We start from the raw sequence: 22342 nt of genomic DNA on the forward strand, positions 1-22342 counted from the left end.
GTCTTCCATAATACCAGGAAGAGTCTGTATTATAGAGAGTTAAAGTCACTTCAGAAAAATAAAATTGATTAGCCACAGTGTGAACGGATGAAAAATATTGAAATGATAGAGCTGGACTCAAATATTTGAAGTCCCATAAAAAGACCCTCAGGTTCATCGAGTTATGCTTCCATTGACTCCATATTTAATATCTTTGAGTCAGAGAGAAGTGTTTGTACTTGTGTCCCAAGGAGCCTGAGCAGCTGTGTCCTCTCAACAACGTTCTGACTACTTACCAAATTTCCTTTGCTCTGATGGGAACGTCTGCCAGCCTCCGTTCTGGATGTGGACCCAGCCTTGGCATCAGACCACAGGAAGTGAGCGCCTGCAGCCAATCATCTGGCGCAAAATCCTGGACCACTGTCCCCACTGTCCCTGAGCAATACATTTGTGTATTTCCCTGGATGTCCACCAGTCCAGCTGGACAATGAAAGGCTTTAACTGTGACAGATGATTACAGAATTGTCAGCCACACTGTGGCCATTTTACAAAATGGCAGATTTAATTAGTTTTCTTTTTGGGGGGGCGGGGAGGGGAGGAGGGGGCGCCTCAGGCTTGTTTTTGGGATAAGCAAGACAATATTTAAAAGCAAAGTTTTTATTGAAAAACAATATGTTTCCCTGTGGAAACACAACAGATGCAACAGCATCACCTCATAAAGTACTGAATGATGTTGACGTTTTTAGATGTTTCTTAATTATTTTTGTAGACTTTTAGGCCACATTTGAGTGATTTTTTTCATTTGATCTAACACCCATCCATTTGTGAATCCAACACTCAAAAGACAAATATAATTTCTTCGTATTGCAGAAGACACTGCTGTTGTGTTTCCTGAAGAAGCCTGTCTGGACAGCTGACGCTTTATATTTTACGAGGGCCATTGAAAGCAGCCATCATTTAAATTGTAAAGGCCAATTCCCCCGTTGATTTCTGACCCTGCCATGCAACTGGAGTATCATTAGTGTGAGGAATTAGCGAACTAAAGGTTATGCTAATAAAAAGGGAGGTTGTTGATGTTGGTCCAGAGACACATATTTTATTGACATGTAATAAAAGTGTCTGTGATGAATCTAAACCCCTGAGCTCCTATCCCTCTGCTCATAATCTTTTCTTCAGCGTGTTTCTCACGCCTTGATAGGTCCATCACAGATAGATGGGAGATGAAATTCCTCCTGCTGCACATGAAGCCATTACAAAGCCGTTTGCAGACCAAATGTGTTTTAGCCACATGGGAGCAACAGGAACATGCTGTAAACACAATATAGGAATTTTATTACATCATCAAACGTCGGCACCATACATGTTCCCAACTCTTTCAGAGGCAACAGAACATCATCAGCATTCATCTGGTATTTCCTTCAATTTCTGGTTTGTTCTCCTTGAGGGAAATATATGTCTGAGCGTTGGATGAGTTCCAAATGTTCTGAGAGTTTATGGTTCGTTTAAAATGAGAGAGTGTCCTGTGGGATAGAAACAAACACAGGACCTAATGTTTTGGTTCCTTTTAAAGGATTTAATTGAATTTCCTTTACATCAAGGGCCACATGGTGGCAAGGTGGTTAGAGCTCATGCCTTACAGCAGGAGGCCCATCAAGCCTCTAACTGAGGGTCTTTCTGAATGAGTTTGCGTGTCTCAACTCAACTGATTGGCCATATATATTTAAATTAGTGTTTGCTCTATTTGTCCGACTTATATTCTTTCAAAATTGCAGGAAGAAAAATTGCAAATCCCCGTGACTTTTCGAGCTGTGGCACAAACAATGAAAGAACTGAAATTAGAATTCATTTGTTTTGCCTAAAAATGTTCCTTGGCCCCTGGAGGCCTGTGCCCCTCACTTTGGGAACCCATGAGTTAAAGGTGAACGACCTTCTGTAGTTAATCACCCATAGACATGGAGGTTGATGTACCAACATCAACAAGCTCAGCTCCTGTATTTCTATCTTCTACAGGAAGTGTTGACAGAACCCATTCCCAGAACCTGTTGTACTTCCTCAAATGAAACCATCTGGAACTAAAACATTGCCACCTGTTTAAAAAAAACATGTTTTTCTTTGTTATATTCACTTTTCATAGATTGCTTTTAATAAAACTCTATTTCCTGTTTTGAACACAAATCCAGTTCCAGGATCAAACAGGCCACAGCTCAGTGTTGTTTGCTCTACGTTGTCCAGCTAATTTTACCAGCACCTGGTGGAAAACACAACTAAGATTGGCTCGGAGGATGTCCATTAATTGGATTGAGTGCAGAGTAGACGCGAACGCCTCTGATGTAACGCTCCGAGCGTGGCTGTGGATACACAGCTTCATAACCACGTGAGATAGGCATCAGCTTCTTCCCTTTCTGCTTAGCTACACACACTGACCACACAGTGGCCCAGCACAGTACTCCTCAGAGTGATATTGACTGAGTTCCAGGTATTACTCTGCTCCAGGGCAAACACAGCTAATACTAAGAACACGGTCTGGTAATATCCCTGGATGAAGGTGAATTTGGCTTTCACCAGTTCACGTTGCTCAGTCATTCCAGAGATATTACATTTTTAACGTTGTCCTAGGAGGCGGTGACAAAAACTCAGTCGATGTTTGGCTCAAAAGATGAGAAGTGGGTAAGGACCTACAGTAGTGGTTCAGTTGCAGAACAAAAACAATTTGAAAAAAATCTATACGTGATGTTTCGAGAATCAATGGTCTCACATTGAATCTCATATGAGTCGTATCCCAACCTGGATTATTGTGAATTTTAGGAGACAATAAAAATCAGTAATTATAAGCACAGAAATGTGTATGGTATCAGTCATATGTGAAACCAACAGGGTGCGAGTTCAGTCCATCCAGTAGTGGGCAGAGTTAAAAGTATTGAGATTATTCTTGGGAGTGACCACGATGAACAGGTTAGGAAGGTTCAGAACAGGGGAGTAGGTAAGACGGAGGAATTCTGGGAGATGATTTGAATCTGTTGTGTCAACTGGACGTCAGGAATGTTCTTTGACTCCTGGAAGTTCAGATTTGTTCCCTTTTTAAAAAGTTTGGACACCTACCATCTCGAAGTTTGTGAGTGCCAAAAGCGTCTGGACTTGTGGACTGGTCCGTCGACCTTGATTCCATCCAGACAGCCTGAGATTCACACATCCTCCCTGTCTGAAGTTGCTCTTGTATTCCTGTCAGCCTCTGGCTTTGTCACGGATTTCCCAGAGTGCACCCTGTTAAAGGAAACAGAAAGATGTAGACAAGGAGGGCTTGTCCTAAACATGAACAAACACTCTGAGAAGAGACAGGTCTAAATTGATCTGACAGTAAAAGTGAGGCGGCGGTGTCTGAGACACTCTGGCACGCCAGATGAAATGGAAAACGAACCCACAAGTCCTGTGAGACGTCACACAAAAGCCATCTGTGATTCATGAAGAGAGAGTCATTTCACTGGAGATATCTGATTAGCGCCCTGCTGTGGACACTGTAGGACCGACTGTTGAGCACAGCGGAGAAGACAAATCTGCACAGCCCATTTTCCTGACAGTTCCTCTTTGTCTTTTCATTATTTTCTTGTTTCCGAATGCTGAGCAACTTGGAAATGAACGCCGCCATACTCACAGACACAAAGACACGTGAACCTGTTCTGGTTTAAAACAATAAATAGAGGACGTTTACACGGGTGTCTGTATGTTCATGTATGTTTCTGTGCCTTGGATTGTTATTAATGATTTTGGCCAATCACGGGAGATTTCAGAATTGAAGGCCAATCCTTTTGAAGGCCAATGCTCTAAAATACAGAATTCTTTTTTCAAGTATATTGAAATAAGATACAGTATATGACCCAGTGTCCTCTGCCAGTCTGGGTTTAGAGCACAGTGACAAACAAGTCCTGGAACTCACCCGTGTAATGAATCATCTCTGTATGAAAATTCTTCGTCGGTGCCGAGAACCTGACCTTGCTGCGGCGTCTGGACCAAGTCTCCTTCATCTTGGTCTACTCTTCTGGGTCTCCCTCCAGATATGCTTGTCTGAAATAATCCCCAAGTAGGAGGGGGCAACTCCACCAGATGCTAGTATCCAGTAACAGGCTCCTTCAGGGGCTTCTTCCAAAGCTGGAAAACTCATTTCAGTTTCACATATATGCAGGTTAAGATGATGAGGGTGGCAACAAAGAACGACTGGTAAATCAGGAGATTGGTTTCCTAGTCATCACACAAGTATTACACATACTGTATGTTTTTTGTAGCAATTCATAGAAAAGTGAAATCGGATTTGATTGCAGTCAAAGCTTCTGGGCCTGAGGGGATACAGACAGAGAGCCAATATCCAAAACATTAGACTTTTACGACCTACAGATGACACTACAGTCAGCTGCTTTTGTGGCTATTGGGCCCAATACAGCTTTAAATTTAACTCAGCCACAAAGTGCAGGTAGCTGTGAGCCGTAACGACTGAATTTCCCCCCAAAAAGCACCAACCAAACTGTGTGAACTCACAACCTTTACGCCTTCATCCTCCCTGGCTCGTGTACTTTCTGGGGAGCAGACCTTGATAAGCTGGAAGTTATTAATCCTCCCTGTGCGTTGGCTCTGCTGATACGTGTGGTTCTATAATGTGTGTATAAATGCTGAGCTATGGGAAATGCCAATTCTGGTGGAAGGGGGGAAAAAAGCGACTGTGGAAGTGTTGCAGCTAAATTGCATTTCTGAGTCACTGGGCATAGCACAGAATAGAATACAATAAGAGAGTGAAAGGAAAGCAAAAAATGAAATAACTGCCAGGTCTGAGCTGCAGCTGTGCAATAACTTTGTATATAATGGGTTTTTTTCTGTTCTGGTTTAAAACAATAAATAGAGGACGTTTACACGGGTGTCTGTATGTTCATGTATGTTTCTGTGCCTTGGATTGTTATTAATGATTTTGGCCAATCACGGGAGATTTCAGAATTGAAGGCCAATCCTTTTGAAGGCCAATGCTCTAAAATACAGAATTCTTTTTTCAAGAATACTGAAATAAGATACAGTATATGACCCAGTGTCCTCTGCCAGTCTGGGTTTAGAGCCCAGTGACAAACAAGTCCTGGAACTCACCCGTGTAATGAATCATCTCTGTATGAAAATTCTTCGTCGGTGCCGAGAACCTGACCTTGCTGCGGCGTCTGGACCAAGTCTCCTTCATCTTGGTCTACTCTTCTGGGTCTCCCTCCAGATATGCTTGTCTGAAATAATACCCAAGTTGGAGGGGGCAACTCCACCAGATGCTAGTATCCAGTAACAGGCTCCTTCAGGGGCTTCTTCCAAAGCTGGAAAACTCATTTCAGTTTCACATATATGCAGGTTAAGATGATGAGGGTGGCAACAAAGAACGACTGGTAAATCAGGAGATTGGTTTCCTAGTCATCACACAAGTATTACACATACTGTATGTTTTTTGTAGCAATTCATAGAAAAGTGAAATCGGATTTGATTGCAGTCAAAGCTTCTGGGCCTGAGGGGATACAGACAGAGAGCCAATATCCAAAACATTAGACTTTTACGACCTACAGATGACACTACAGTCAGCTGCTTTTGTGGCTATTGGGCCCAATACAGCTTTAAATTTAACTCAGCCACAAAGTGCAGGTAGCTGTGAGCCGTAACGACTGAATTTCCCCCCAAAAAGCACCAACCAAACTGTGTGAACTCACAACCTTTACGCCTTCATCCTCCCTGGCTCGTGTACTTTCTGGGGAGCAGACCTTGATAAGCTGGAAGTTATTAATCCTCCCTGTGCGTTGGCTCTGCTGATACGTGTGGTTCTATAATGTGTGTATAAATGCTGAGCTATGGGAAATGCCAATTCTGGTGGAAGGGGGAAAAAAAGCGACTGTGGAAGTGTTGCAGCTAAATTGCATTTCTGAGTCACTGGGCATAGCACAGAATAGAATACAATAAGAGAGTGAAAGGAAAGCAAAAAATGAAATAACTGCCAGGTCTGAGCTGCAGCTGTGCAATAACTTTGTATATAATGGGTTTTTTTTATTTCTCTAAAGAGAAAATCTCTGCACAGAGGAGACAGGGAGATAATGTCACTCAAGGTACAGTATGAGTGGGAAAAATGTCTGATTTCATGATAAGCTGATGTGGAGTCTGCTGCAAACAACGTTGCGTATTTATTGAAAGTCAGTCTAAAGAAGTATCAGTGATGGTACTCGGTGTAAGCAAGTACACAAACAAAAAGTACAGTACTAGAGGTACGGCCGTGGTTTAATTCAAATAATTCAGATGTACAGATTTCTCCTCACGTGGACCTCCTTTCCTTTGACTTATGAAAAGCCCAGCTCAGCTCAGTGGAGCCGACGGTGTAAAGAGATGGCAGTGATACAGACAGGTTTACTGTATGTGAAGATTTTTATATTTTTTTTGCTGTGGTTTTTAAACGAATCATGAAGTCCATCCTTATTTTTTTGCTGCGGTTTTAAACGAATCATGAAGTCCATCCTTGGCTGCAGTGACCTGCCTCTGTGGAATGAAAGCTCGGGTCTATTTGTGTGCAGCAGAAGTCGAAATAGAAGAAGAAAGAGAAGAACGCATGTAATGACGAGTGTGTCGGCGTGAGTCCGTGAATCGTTCTGCAACTGCTGAAAGGAAAGAAAAGAAATCTATTTTCCTTTGCCTGGTTACCAGCTGAGGCAGCAGCATTTGTATTGTTTTCAGTCTGTGTGTGTGTGTGTGTGTGTGTGTGTGTGTGCAGCTTGTACTTTGTTCATCCTGCAGTTAAAATAGAGCTAGTTTTCCAGTATCCATTGAGGAGTTGTTTGTGTGTGTGTGTGTGTGTCTGTAAAAATGTATTGATTGTTCTACAAGTGTAACACAGTAAAGGGCGTTCAGTAGAACTTAAAATAATGAGTGCTATTCATTATAATAGAAACACAGTAACACAGAGTACTCCTGTAGTACCACATTGAACGCGACTCTCTAGTACTGCAGATATTTTAAGTTTCTAAATGTAGTAACTATGGGTGTGATTTTTTCTAAAACTGTAAAAACAGCCATGTATGGAAGTAGGTACCAAATACTCACATTATAATGTATTTACATAATAGACATGTTCAAGTACATCATCATTATATAACAATGACTGGATGTAGTTGTAAATAAAACAGATATTTCATAAGTATGAAATCTAATGATAAAAAAACTAATGAAATCAATATATTATCACATTAATGCAGTAACAGCTAATGTTTAAATCATGTCATATTCTGTGCTGTAACCTTATGATAATGTAGTAATACTTCACATGCGCAACAGCTTTAAATGATTTCCAATCTATAAACTACAATATGACAATGTAGCAACAGTAAGCCAGTCAAGCAGTGGAGTATTTTCTGTAACTAATAAATAAATTAGAAGCACTGACTTTATGCTAACTACGCTAACGTATTTTGTATTTCAACATCCAATATTTAAAGTGACACTGTATTCTTTTACCTATTGTCCCAAGTAAAAGGAAGTGAGAGTTTATGGGTCTCACTAGTAGTAAGTAAGTAGTAAGTTAGTACATAGTATTTATACTACCTACATGAAGGACAATGTAAAAAAAATCACCATTAAATTTTAGCTAACGTAATCGTGTCGGCTTAAAGCTCTGAAGCTAAATGGGTTGAAAGTTTCCTGCATCGGGACCTGGAGTTTACTGCAGTAAGAGTTCACTGCTGATGATCTGTAATTTTGTGTGGGACATAGAACACACATTTCTGTGACACACACACTTCTGACACACAGGTCATGTGTCATATCAGCTGTTTATCTCGTCTCAGGAATTAGTTTTGATGAGGCTATTAAGTCGCCATCTACAGAGCAGCAGACATTAATCAGCCAATCAGTGCTTATTTTCCAGACACGCCACTGTAAAAGGAGGCGACTGATGTGGCAGCTGCAAACTTTTAATCACACAGATTCAAAACAGGAAGTCAAAGTTGGGATCCCTAAACTTTTTGTCGTCTCTGTCGCTGCAGGTCAACAAAACAGAGGAGAAATCACTGGAGGAGCGAGGTCGCATCATGATCTCTCTGAAGTACAACACCCAGAAGTCCTGCCTGGTGGTCGGCATCATACGATGCGCTCACCTCGCCGCCATGGATGCCAACGGCTTCTCCGACCCCTACGTGAAAACGTCAGTGGCACACACAGGCACTCGCCGACCATCACCTGTAGAAATGACGAGTCACTGAAATACAAGTCGGCTTTTCTATTGCAGTAGTTGCTGTGTCAGTGACAGAGTAGAGGACGACTGGACTGTTTCAGAGGCGGCAGCGTGAAAAGTGAACAGGATAATTTCTCTGTCATTTTAATGAGTTACACCAATAACAATCCCCAACCTCCAGACACAACTTCAGGCTAGAGGAACCATAAAACTCTTTAGTGCTTGTATCAGGGGGATATTCATATTTTTTGATGAAAAGTGAGAGACCATAAATCACATACTTTTAATATTCTGGACTCTAGGTGTCATATCCACTCAGTTCTTGCTTTTTCCTCTCACTCAAAAGGCAGGATGTCCAGAACAATTACTGGTGTTTTAGTGGAGGTGGAGGTGGGAGGACGTGGGTGAGAGGGACACACACATACACACTTTAACATAGTTAAAACAGATTAGCAGGCAGCACTGACGTTTCAGCCGAGGTAGAAGCAGACTAACAGCGATTATCAGCTGCATGAAACAGGCAGCACAGGCAGCACCAGAGGCCGACCGCGGGGCTGCAGTCTGAAGGAGAGCGCTATTTATCACACCTGAGCGTTTCCCAGAGTCTTTCATCTGTCTGAGCAATAAAAGTGCAATTAATTTTCCGTCTGTGCTGCGCACGCAGCGAGAACAAAAGCACAACGTTCCTGCAGGAGGAGGACTGACAGCAGCTTTCTGATGGTTTAAGGTTGGCACAATCCTCCTGAAGGTGGAGGCGCTGTCAGGCAGATAATAGATCAACTCTGTTAGAGGAGGAATCAGGAAACATTAACTCCATCATAGACATGGCTGGGTCTCGGTCACAGAGCTGCTGATGTTCTGGCCGTCAAGACACAGCTGTCACCGCCGACGATAATTGGCTCTATTGTGTCCTAATGACAGGGGCATCTGGGAAATCCAAGTGTGCTGTGAAAGCCACACATTCACACATTGGTAGAAGAAGAATTCATGATGTCACGTGCAGTTGGTAATGACGGTCACAAGTGTTTTTTAAAAACCTGCTTCTGCAAACATTTGTGGACAAGAAGTTCTTACTATGAACAAAATGCGGTCTCCATTAGGTTTAAGGAACTCCCCTTTGATTTAGTGGCAATGAAATACTTGTCATTTCTCATAGGTGGCAGCATATGTCTATAAAAACAAAAAATAAGAGAGACTCAGAGCTTTTGAAGGTTTTTGGGTTTTGTTTTTTCTTCGTGTTGTGTTCAACTAAACAGGACCAGCTTTCACACAGAGTAAAAAAAGTCAAGGATATAAAAAACTTAAGAAACGTACAAAACTCTCTTTGAGCTCTTGTTTGGTTTGTAACCAACATATATTTCAGGAGTTCTATAATAGCCCCTTAAATGGAAATTGAAAGGGCAAGACAATACAATTCACAATGAGCAACTACTAAATGTACATCTTTATCAGTAGTCAGTCATCTTGTGTCAGATTTTTTTTGCTGACCCTAACTATATTTATTTTCTGAATATTGTGTATTGTACCTTTAAGAATGTCAACGGCTGCATTTTAACAGCATCGATATAAATTGCTGTACACGGCAGTGTTCATTTGCATCCTGACTTTTAACTCCTAGCTTGTTGTGCCTGGGGGTCAGTCGTCCCATTGCAACAATTAGGTTCGCTACAATTTCCTCATCAACAACCTTGTCAGAGCCCACTGCCCCCTCGGGCTGAGTTTGTGAGCAATAACCCACTTAGCCTCTCCTTAAAAGTGTGTGACGCCTGGGGAAATTGAAGCCAGTGTGGAGCCAGTGAGCACGTACCAGGAGAGGTAAAAAAAAAAAAAGAAAGAAAAGAAACTAGTGTGAAGTGAAACATGGCTCCTGAACATAAGTTTTATTGCCTAAAACTTGAGGAACAACATCCAGCACCAAGACCTGTTACAGGAACACACTGCATCATGTATGAAGGCAGAGTCAGAATCCTGAGAAAACAGGTTCATTAACACATACTGTTCACTGGCTCTGACAATCTGTTCCCACCGCTGACTGTTTACTGGAACAGCTCAGTGACCTGCAGGAGCAACAACACCTCAGCAGTCAGTCATCTGTCAAAACACTGTCAGCTCTTTGTTTCTGTGCCACATGTTTGGCAGCATACGCTCAGCGGCCGCTCTAGATGTACACATCAACAAAGTGATTAAAAGACACAGCACTGACGAGATTTCTATCTGTAGCTGCTGCTTAATAATGTAGAAGGCCAGTGGAGGTCCTGCTGACACGGTGCTGCCGTGAGGAGACATACCTCAAGTCATTATCAAAGCACCAGACCTATACAGTAGTACTGAGAACTTTCTAGATCAACACATTTCACGCTCGTCCAGTCCAGTCGTTATTTATACTTTAAACATGAAATATTTTAAAATTTTACATACAGAAATACTAATTTAGTTCATTTATACATACAATAATATGTTATTAAATACTGGGTATTTCATGAGTATTGAAGAACTATAATTGTGTTAACATTTTTATTGTGTCTGTAGCAACAGATTCTCAAACGATATTAGTTATTATATAATATTAGTATCTCATTAATTACATAACTGTCCTTTAAAACGGAGCAACTTACTTTTTAAATGATTGTGTTTTTAGTTCTCTTTGAGGATTTGTTTTTATTCACATGTGTTTAGTACCAGTGGTAACAGTCTTTGCAGTAATGTACAGTATGTAATGCCTGTGGAATTAAAGGCGTCAGTCGGGGTAGTGTAGGTCAGGACCACAGCACCCTCTGGAGGACAGAATAGAATAGCAGCTGAGAAAATGTGTAGCTTTTCCAAAGTGAAGCTGACAACTACAACGACAGTACGTGCTTTGTCAGGTCTGCAAAATCAGTTCATCTTCCTCCTCTTCCTCCTTCTGCAGGTACCTGAAGCCAGACGAGAACAAAAAGTCAAAGCACAAGACGGCCGTGAAGAAGAAGACTCTCAACCCTGAGTTCAACGAGGTGAAGCATGACTGTGTTTCTTTTCCCTGACTTTATTCTTCTTTTCTGTTTGGAAAATGTCATTCTGAGTGAAGGTTACTGGGCTTGGAAAACAATGTCATTCTGAGTGAAGGTTACTGGGAGACGAGTGTGTTTCACAATAACAACAACAAAAAATATATTTTGGTGAACAATCAAAGTCAAGAGTGTGAAAAAAATGTTTGTTGAATATTTTATCATATAAATAAAAATGATATGATAGGTATGATAACAATCTTATGCAATTTATGGAGCTATTCAAAATTTATTTTTAAATGAATAGTTTTGATGAATTTGATAGGTCAGTCGGATTCCATCCAAAAAATACAGTGTCAAAAGAAACTAGGTGACAAAACTTCGATGGCCCTGAATGGAAGTTATTCTCTGAGACAACACACTTGCTTGTCTTTGCTGCAAGTACAACCAGCCAATCAAAGAAACCCTTTACTGTCACTTTAAAGCTTCACTCATCCATAATTTGTCATAGAAATTCCCATTGCTCTGGCTGACACACCCACATAATTACCAGACTCATGAACAGTCATAAATATTTAATAGGTTCTTAAAAAAAAAAAAAAGAGTTTGACTCTTTAACTGAAGTTACTGTTTGGCCCCCGACTCATCAGCAGTCAATATTATTCCCGTGACAACACACGGCAGTCGGGGTTCGTGGTGACAAACAGGTGTAATTGCTGCACGCTGACACGTCTGAATAATAATAATCAACTTCTTCGCACTGTTCACTAAGACCCTTCTGAAGCGGTTCTTTTATACAGCAGAGCAGCTGGAGCTCACAGCTGAACGTCTGCTTCATAAGTGAAGTGATTGACTATAAATGCAGTTCAAATCAGAAATGCATTCCTGGCTCCTTGAGGACTTGGCAGTCGGTTGTTTTTGAAGATGGAAACCAAAACTGGGCTCAGAAGAATATGTCTGTAAATCATTGGGTGTTGTTACTCATACACACACACACCAGCAGGATGACATTTTCTCCAACATTTTTTTTCCCATTTAGTTTTTTCAACTTTCTCAATTGCTTGTTAATCCTCCTGTACAACACAGGAGGTGTTGACTTCCTTTATGTCCAGGAACTACAAAGGTTGTTCAGTAGATTGGTTGAGTAGACCAGGTGCAGGGACATGTAGTAGGTCCAGACCCTATAGACTCTGGTCCATTGTGGACTGGCGGCACCACTTGACTGCTGTAGCCTGCGTTAAACTTGGTAGCTCTGTGCTAGCATCAACACACTCGAAGTGTGACAGTGATAAAAAGAAAACTCTGATCACTGCAGTGAGACAAGAAAACATAACACTCCATGTTATCTGTCTTGATACATAAAATAATGGTAAAACGTGTCAAAGCTGCTGGAGACACCTGAGAGGTGCAACATAACAAGCTTCACTAAAATCCGACAACTTTTGAAAAAAAATAATCAGCTTTTTTGGAATCATCCTTGTAGAAGTATGACTGTTCGTGGGGTATTGGCAAATATGTACAAAGGCGAATGGGTTTTCAGAATCGCTTAGGGTATAAGTACAGTAAAACCGTGAGATACGAGTGTCCCGACATACAAAGGCAAGCCATCGAGCAAATTTTTGCTTTGAGATACGATTAAAGATTTGAGATACGAGCACGCTTACAGACGCCGACGCAAGGTGGCCGAGCTCTTGGAACAGCCGCCTCACTCTGTCACTTTACTAGTCGTCGACTTGATTTTGCTTCTTTTCTGTTCTCTACAGGAGTTCTGTTATGACATCAAATATGCAGATCTCACCAAAAAGACTTTGGAGGTGACTGTTTGGGACTATGACATTGGAAAGTCCAACGACTTCATCGGTGAGAATGCTTCCCTTCTGTAGCTCGTTGACATTTGAACAACCTCTGCATTTCATTGTCTTTTTACCCCGACTCTTTTTCAGGCGGTGTATCTCTGGGCATCAATGCAAATGGAGAGAGGCTCAAACACTGGTTCGATTGCCTAAAAAACAAGGACAAGAAAATAGAGCGCTGGCACACATTGACCAACGAATTACCCGGTTCTTTAAATGACTAAACCAAGACCCTAGATCTGTTGAGTCCCACGTTCTTCAGGACCATTTTTTCCTAACTCCTGTATCAAACCTTTTCTCTCTGGATTTTAGCTTTTGTTGGCCGTAACCACTTGTGACATCTCCTCTGTAACAGGGCTCAGCTAAAAACACCCCCCAAACACTCTTTAAGATAAAAGCTGCAGGTTTATTTTACTTTATTCAAGGAAGGTTTTTATTTTGTGTCAATGCTTGAATTTTAGTGTTGAATTGAACAGATTCTTTTTATTCAGATTTTCTCTAGTCTTTTCACACAGGCACTTCTTGTAAACCATTAGCAACTACACATTTTTGCTAATGCTACATGAAGGAGCATCAAGCTACCACTGAAGATCTTCAACAATTCCAGATGCAGCACAGTTAATGGCTAATAGTACACGTGTAATAGAGCAAATGAACACAACCATATTTGATCATTTTGCACTAGATTTGACATTTGAATCATTTGTCCTTTTGAAAAGAAAAGAAGGAAAGGGTATTTAAATCATTTGTCCTTTGTTTCCTTTTGAAAAGAAAAGAAGGAAAGGGAACTCAGAATTCTCTCCAAATCTAGTTACAATTTGAAACAGTCCACTAGCATCTTAACTGTGCCAACATTACTCTTCATGCTAAATCAACCCACCACATACTGTATAGTGATATGACCCACTCCTGGGTCACAACCTATCAAATGGGAACCTTTGTTTTGGAGCAGTAGAAACTGGACTTCTTTACTTTGGTCTCTGAATCAAACAAACCTCTGATCTGTACAAACTAAACTTTCAGCCTTTTCTGATTCCATATTAAATGGGATAATAGCTTTCTTACAGAAATAAACAAAGGTTAAACATAAGTTTACCGACCAAACTTTTGACTGTCTATTAGGTCGGGTTCTTATGAAGAATGTAGGTTGTTGAGTAACGGGGTTTAAATCTCGTCCTTAGCCACGACTGGATCATAACAGAAACACTTTGACAAAAACAAATGTTATTTAGGTAAATGGTTAAGCTCAGAAACCTAGGAATACTGAAGATTGCAGTAACATCACACCTGGAAGCCCTTTAACTTGTCCTAATACCACTAGCTAACTTTAGCTAAGTTCATTTTGATACATGTTCTGTTGGCCCCAGTTGACCTGAAGCCCAGCGGCCCTGGTCTGTGAAAACGAGTGTGTCAATGCTACAAGCGAAGCAAATGTGGGTGGTGGTGGTGGGGGGGCAATTAGGTTAGAGTCTGTCTAATGGGTTTTGAGGCTAAAGCGTTGACTGTCTGTGTGTAAGTGAGAGAAACATCTTCAGACAGAACACTCAAAGGAACCATTTTATCCCAAGGGCAGTCTGGAGGCCAACAGTGATGCAGGGTGTTGTTAGCACAGAGTATCACTTAGTCAGATTGGGACAGGCAGTCCACCGAAGTATACAAGGATAAGGACGTCCAATAGCAACTGCTACTAGACTGCTTATTCAGGAGATGAAGTGTCTAAGTGAGAGCACCTGATCATTTTGATAAACTGTTGATATTTCCAGAGCAGAGGTGGAAACTAGGGCTGTCGTCATGATTCATAACACCAAACACAGTGGTAGGAACAAAGACAGTCGAGTGCTTGACTAGCTGAAATGCTTAGCTAGCTGACATACTTGGTTAGCTAAAAGGCTTAGCTAGTTGAAGCTCTTAGCTAGCTAGCGCAACAATGCCCTGGACTTCACCATTTTGTTGAGAGCAACAACACTAGTGGATAAAATGAGAAAATGTTACCTGTTATGGTTGAATTTCAAGGGTGGTAGAATTACACATTATGTAAAAACACTTAATGCATGTCTACGCATGCCCTGATCAGGTGACCGAACTTCCATGTCCATGTGAAGAGAAGAGTTCATATCTCTTATATTGGAATAATAATAATAACTGGATTGTCTTTGCACCAGTGTGTTAAATGAGATGTCTTTGATAAATTCTACAAACGCTTGGTTGCATTAGCATCCGTTGTCTTTGCAGCTTGATCAAACGCTGTCTAAATCACCGCAGCAGTGATTCGTCTGGCTCGACAGCCCTAGTGGTAACACTTGTAAAAACACACGGCCTTGCTTCACCGGCTTTTACCTTTAACTCAAAGCAGATTCACTGGATGACCATATCTGTTGGGCTGCAAAAAAATGAAAGGGATAACATGGCACTTCAAGATCCGGCAGCTCTATGGTGTTATGTGCAGCTCATTGTTTACACTCTGAAAAAATGAGTTCCCAGGTTAAAAATAAATAAATAAATAACTGCTAGCAGTGTTTTTGAAGCCATCAGGTGGCTGGAAATGAACCTGCTGTACGACTAAAGGGCAAAAAACATAGAGAAAGTTTACGTCGAATATACTGATGATTACAACTTACAAAAGCATGTATTGTTTACAACAGTGTCTTCTATGCTGAAGTTCAAGTTTAAAAAAAAATAAAAAGCTATGGCAGCGTCGATTGTTCGGTCGCTCAAAGCAAGCTTCGCAAAAGACAGGCTAACGCCAGAAAGGAAGGATTTTTCAATATTAGCTGTGTATACGTATGTTGTTGCTGCATTTTCTTTTTTCTATTTTGAAAATATAATGTAAGCAGCTCGACTTTAGATGTTTCAAAGAGAATGTACATGTACATTTACGCTTGTTCTGTTGCACAGTGAATCTTCAAAGAACGTGCAGCTGAGTTTTTTCTTTATTTTTCTCTCTTTTTAACGTTGTTAACTGGTCTAATCCCACATTTTGACACATCTGGGAATTAGATGTTTGAGCTCAGAGCCCAGGACCAAACTACACTGTTACGTCACTTGTGTTCTACAAGAAAAAAAAAATCCGTAAATTTGATTTACACCCTCTACTGTTTATGTTTTAACCATATAATATTTTATCACTCCTTGTTCTGACCTAAAACAGGCCTGAAAATGTCCTGAAATGCCCTCATGGACCTGACAGGCTGGGATGCATGCCATGTATTTGTGACTTTGGTTTCTGCAGTATAACCTTTTCTGCATGTCCTCCTTTCAACTGACTTTTCTTGTAAAAATTTCCTCCGTGCACTGACTGGTAACATCATGTATAAGAATGTTTGTGTGGTGTTCAGGATTTCTTACCAGGCTCCTAATTCTGAAAACAGTTCTGTGTCACTACACCAGGTGACATCGGTTCATGTTGTCAGTGACTACTTTTACCACAACACCTCACTAACTCATTCAATTAAAATAAGAAATGCCAAACAGTTCCCAGGAAGCACACTGACTTCAGACTGGACCCTGGAACAGGTCTTTCTGTCCTGCAGGAGACCATATTGATTATAATCATTGACCTCATCCAGGACATATTCTGGTCAGAATACTTGTAGTTCTTGTGCAGAGTTCGGCAGCCCTCATCATTAGATGTGTCAGTTCAAAAAGTCAGGCGCAAGATCAAAATCCCCAAAAAAACAGAGTTTGCAGGAGGTGAGACATTTGCTTTCCAGGAAAGTTTTCACAACTTCAAGACATGTTGTAAACTGTTTCAGCACCTCTGCATCAGAGAGACTCTGGACTCACAGGTCACGCAGCGGGAGAATCAAACTGACAGCACATATGAGAGTGAGAGAGGATGAGCGGTGTCCTAGGTAGACTAATGTCCATGTCCACAGCAGGAAATGGACATTCTGCTTGAGAGCCGCGGGTTGTCGACCTCTGATAAATGTGAAGCCTAGAAAGAGTCCCCGAGGAACATAGGCCTTCAAAGATCTGTCAAAAAATTCAAAATGTAGCAAAAGTTTTGCAAAATCCACCAGCAGCAAATCTGACATGAATCCAAATAGTACATGAAACTACAGGTTTAAATGGGATTTCGACTGGAAGTCTTCTGGTTTAGACCAAATAAAGGTCTCAGTCTGATGTCCAACGTCCCATGAATCAAACAACCACACAACTAGATTCAGTCTGATGTCCATGAATCAAACAACCACACAACTAGAAATCTCTCCTCTGTGGATGCACTTTGTTGATCATTTCCCACATGTTGGATTAAATCAGTCTGGAGTCAGTTTGCTCTCTGGGTTCTAATGCCCATACATTAGCAACCGTGTTACAGTGTATATAAAAATGGACGTAGGCAGTGACAGATTGTTTTCAGAATGGCCCAAAGACACAGCGGGGTTTCCAGAACCACGTCAAAGAACTTGCAGCTTCACTTTTGCAAAAGGACATCGACTTGTGACCACTAGTTTTTATATACAGTTTAATCCCCATTTCTGTTCCTGACAACGTTTTCTTCATAATTGGTGTTCAGACGCAGCGTTCTAATAGATAAAAAGTGTTTCAGATCTGAGAAGTGTTTGTCTAAAGCTTACTAGCCACTTCCTTATTCTTACATCGTGGCATTTATTTGGCCATTGCTCCTCACAGGTGGTTGGATTTCAGAGAGGTTCAAACGTGGCCTTAGTCAAGGTCTCACGACCAAAGATAGACGAGAAAAACTTTGCGATGACCGTCTCACTGTGTCTGCATTATATTACAGCCTTTTTCGTTTACTTTAGTTACGGTTCTACACTAAGGATTCATTTCATGAAGCGTTTCTACCTGCTGATGGAGCAGTTTTCATGTGCACAACTTAACAACCTATCCAGTCACTCTGGACGTTGTAGTCCAATGTCTGTCACATGCAACCATTGACATTTGTCTTGAATGAAAAAAAAGAAGAAAAAAAATGAATTCATCACGGCACGAAGACAAGCAAAAAATTTGCAACAATTTAAAAAAAAAAAAAAAAAAGGAATATTATTCCACCGCAGCTTACTGTGACTGGTTGCCTTTTCAATTGCCATTTTCATTATGAAAAATAATTTTCATGATTCAATGTATTGTGCATGTGTCAACATAGCTAGTGTTCCAACAACCACCTAAGTACCAAACAGTTCTGTTCTTGACTTAATCAAAGCTAGCACACTGCCAGTCATGTGACAATAATGGATCAGTAAGTTCCATTTTATCCCCATTTATTCATAGCAGAAATTAAATTCACCTTTAAGTCCAAAAGAAATGGAAACAATCGGTAGTCTTAGGAATGTCTTGAGGAAAACACCTCCAGATGGTTCAGTCTTGTTGGAACGCTGCATCTGAACAAGCCTTTACTGTTGAGTTAAACTACATCCAAACTCCACAGTTCTATCAAACCAACTGGGCTTTACATTTCAGTGACATCAGTGTTAGTCAGAGCCTCTTCAGTCAAATGGGTCTGGGAGGCACAAAGCAGCTGTGAAACAACGTCAGCGTCTAAACATTCTCCTCATTCATCTCATTAGTGACCGCCTGACAGACACTATCGCTCTCTCTCTGTGGAATATGTATGAAAACAACCAACGTGTGACTTTGAGTTTTTGTAAAATGTCTGCCTTTGTATGCAAGATGAAAAATACACACTGAAAACAAAGCAAAAGTATACGAAAAAAAAAATCTGCATGCATATGTTCTTGGTTTTTGTCATGCGATAACTTTTCCCTAACGTTTGATACTGTTTTCTGTACAAAAGAAAAAACGTAAACAAAATACTGGATCGTGAATGCTCTGAGATGATGCTACAAAGTCAGTCTTTTCTCCTGGACAACATTTTTGTACCTTTGGACTCTATCGCGTTCCCTGTTTGGCTGCTGTATTCACCCTCTGGAAGCGTGACTTGATGTGAAACTAAACCCGGTTCCTTTGTTGTTATGTTTCAGTTTTTAACACTCAGGCACTTGTTTGCATTATTCTGGTTTGTTGAATGTATGATTATAAACTACTGTCCCAAATTATATTTTAGTCCTATGCTGAACTGGCACATTTTCTGTCTCTCCTTGTTTCCGTGGGCATGGCTGTGTCTTTGAAAGGCTGGTTACACAGTAATCAAGCAACATGTAGGGGTTTTTTCTTTTCTTCTTTTTTTCTACTGCAGTAGGTGCTATTATGGTTATTTGATTTATAAACTGTAGATAAAAAACTCTCCTGAATATAATCTAGAAAAAAAAATTCTGCAACAACCTCTCCTCACAACTCTTTGGATTTTACAAATCCTTTGAGTTGCTGCCACCTTGTGGGTCAATATTCCACTGGTAAAAATGATCAATAAGATGCTGCTGACCACTCTTAAATGAAAACACCACAAACTGTCTGGCACCATTTATACATTCTCTACCATGACATCCTGCATGTTGTTGGATGGTAAGAAGAAACCAAAGAACCTGAAGAAACTCCATTCAGAAGGAATGGACGTTGAACCAGCGGTCCTCTTGCTCTAAGGCATGCGGTTCTGTATTTATTATTTATCTTTAAAGCTATTCCTTGTTTTGGTTTGGTTTTTAGTTTAAAGTTTAATTATTTTTGACATCTTCCTGGCTGGCGGGTTCTGAAAAACCTTGACTTCTGAAGAACTTCTAAGATCAAAAAGCTTGCATGCTAAAAAGTACATAGCATACTAATCTCAGTCTTCTTTTACTGATGAACAAGAAATACAAGGTTAAGCCTGTCTGAGAGTGCCCTCTGCTGGGGGCTTAAATACAGTCTGAAATGGACTCAAACAAAGATTACCTTTGAATTTAAACCTTTCATCTTAATGATTTTGAATTGAATTCACACTGGACCACTGGAGGGTTCCATGTATACTTTGAGTCTGTTTAAAGCTGTGATGTATGTCTTTCCACAAAACAGATAACAAGGAAGTCTTGTGAGTTTTCCAACCATCCATCTACCAAATGGAAAATACATAAAATGATGGATGAGTGGAAAGATCGGCTCGATGAATTCTGCAGCTGAACTGAGTGTATGAAGGTGAAAAATAAAGAGGAGAGGAAATAAAGGCAAGGGAAATACTGAGAGTTAATTCAGAAAACAAATGTTTGGATGGAGACTGTTCTAAAAGGTACAAGGCAAAACATCAAACTAATACCATTCCACAGACAACAGCTAAACATTATCCTAGAAGAGGAGGTCCAAGTACTGGGATGATAGATATACAAGGATTGTATATGATTAGCCACGTAAGTAACATAACATCTTAGCAGAATTCACACCAAAGATATATAAAATTTGCACATAATTGAACATATAGCAGAAATACCCAAAGCTGGTGTAAAAGTTTGGAAGTTAATCTCAAAAGTCCTGGTTCTTTCTGCTTCTTGGTTAAAGGTTTGCCTTCATAACAGCCCAGTGTTTAGGTCTCGGGCTCTGGTATTCTGTGTTCTTTGACAGTGTACAAAGCCCATTCAGCTGTGAAGAATGCTGTTTGCACAGATCACGGCTGTGTGCTCTGCTGAAAGGAAGGAGGTGCTGCTCTAAGACATCCAGGGTCTGCAGCGGGACGGCTGACAGTCTGATCGTACTCTGGACATCATCTGGGTCACGAAAAGAAGATCACAGCTCTCCCCCTTCTGTTTTCCACCTTACATGCCTCTGGTCTGACAACTGCAGCAGTAACAGAAATCCACTCTCTGTTTCTTTTAATCTCCTGTAAATTTCCTCATTATTTCACTTCTTTTTAATCCTCCAACAGTGTCTGACATGGAGCATCCAATTACAGTATTTGTTGAAAATGTGTGATGAGTCAGACTCAGAGCTAAACCCTTATACCTGTTCAGATTTTCTTAGTAATCTTTTCTCATCTCTCCTGTTTAACTTTCCTTTAGGAGTTTTGAGTAACTTTAGTTTAAACCTTAATTTTCAGCAACATAGCATTAACATCTTCTTTGCTAACATTGCTATTCTTAGCAAGCACTTGGTTATCTTTTGGCTAGCTCTTAATCCAACTCTCTCTTCTAAGAACATACAGTGCTTCCTTCAAGCTTACTTCTAACTAACTTGTTGCTAACTTGTTGTTTCACTCTTAACTATTAAGTGTTTACTTGCAAACTTCAGCCTCATCTTATCGCTGTCGTCAGAGTGTAAGGCAGCACAAAAGTCCATTTAGAATTTTTTCTCTGTAACCGTGTCTCAGACAAGCTGTGTACTGGAGTCATCATTAATCTTCCTATCTCCTGCTGATGTGCGACATTCTTTTGTACACCTTAGGACAAGAGTTTCTTTGGGAAACGTGCTGAGTGTGCCACAGAAATGCTCAGGATCCAGAAAATTGGCAATCTGTTGGAGTCCCACAGCCGTCAGGATCCATGTATTTATAAACCACTGCAAACATCTGCTTTATCACCATCAGAATAAACAGGACAGTACATGGTATTTTGGGGAAGGTGTCATGCCTCGTAAAATCACGTTACCTGTTTAAACAAGTGCTTAAAAAACTTTTCAAAATCTACTTCGACCTACACTGGTCCTTTCATTTCAAATTACTGTTGATCCTGTGTTGTCTTCATCACTAAGTAAAAATAGGACATTTGGTTTCTTTAGGGTGTGATAGCCTTTACATAGATATATGGAGGGAAACAGACTTGTTTCATCGTGAAGCAGTAGACTAAGAGCTCTTGCCTCATGGTCAGTCATTTTCTCTATAAAGTTCAGAACAGGAGACCAACCACACTTGAAAAGCCATCACTTCAAGGGCAGGTTATTTTCTTCTATGTGTGAACCCTTTAATGTTCGACAATTGCACAGCTCGAACATGACTTTTGTGTTTGGAGAGAAATGGCCCATAAATGCACCGCACCTTAATGACACATTGATTAAAGATATAGATTTTCCCCACTCTGTCAGCTCCTCGCACACTCACAGTATCATTTCCAGCTTCTGCAATTTTGCACTCGTCTCCACGGCTCCATTTTCCAGCAAAGCAATCAACCTGCAGTCGCCAGAATTCTAAAATGCTCTGCTGCCTTTGGCTGTCATTTCAGCATGGTTTAATTCACTCCACCTCCTCCTGTGCTAATTCAGCTCCCAACTGGGTTATCATCCCCTTGGAGCTAGCTTCTAACATCAGGAGGTGTAAATCCTGTGGTTGGTTTGACGATTTTTGAGTTCATGCTTTTGATGACTGTCCAAAAGTGGAAAAAAGTTTTGATAATTCAAAAGTCTACAGAAATTGGCAAACAAAATGTGTGAGACCAATGTAATGAACCTGAGGAAATGGACAGAAAACATTAACAGAACTTTGGGGTTTTCCA

At 40.6% G+C, this 22342-nt stretch overlaps 1 protein-coding gene across 1 annotated transcript in view; it reads left to right on the forward strand.

Annotated features, from left to right (window-relative positions):
* The window catches only part of doc2b (double C2-like domains, beta), a 72504-nt gene extending 58747 nt beyond the window's left edge, over positions 1-13757 (forward strand). Inside the window, exons 6-9 of the mRNA XM_008333006.3 lie at positions 8010-8167; positions 11106-11187; positions 12945-13041; positions 13125-13757. Coding sequence (XP_008331228.1) covers positions 8010-8167; positions 11106-11187; positions 12945-13041; positions 13125-13258 — 471 coding nt within the window. The 3' untranslated portion in view covers positions 13259-13757. The remainder of the gene's footprint in view (positions 1-8009; positions 8168-11105; positions 11188-12944; positions 13042-13124) is intronic.
* Positions 13758-22342: the final 8585 nt, after the last annotated feature.

Source organism: Cynoglossus semilaevis, chromosome 19 (genome assembly GCF_000523025.1).
Source record: "Cynoglossus semilaevis isolate Cse_v1.0 chromosome 19, Cse_v1.0, whole genome shotgun sequence".
In the NCBI taxonomy this organism is placed as follows: domain Eukaryota; kingdom Metazoa; phylum Chordata; class Actinopteri; order Pleuronectiformes; family Cynoglossidae; genus Cynoglossus; species Cynoglossus semilaevis.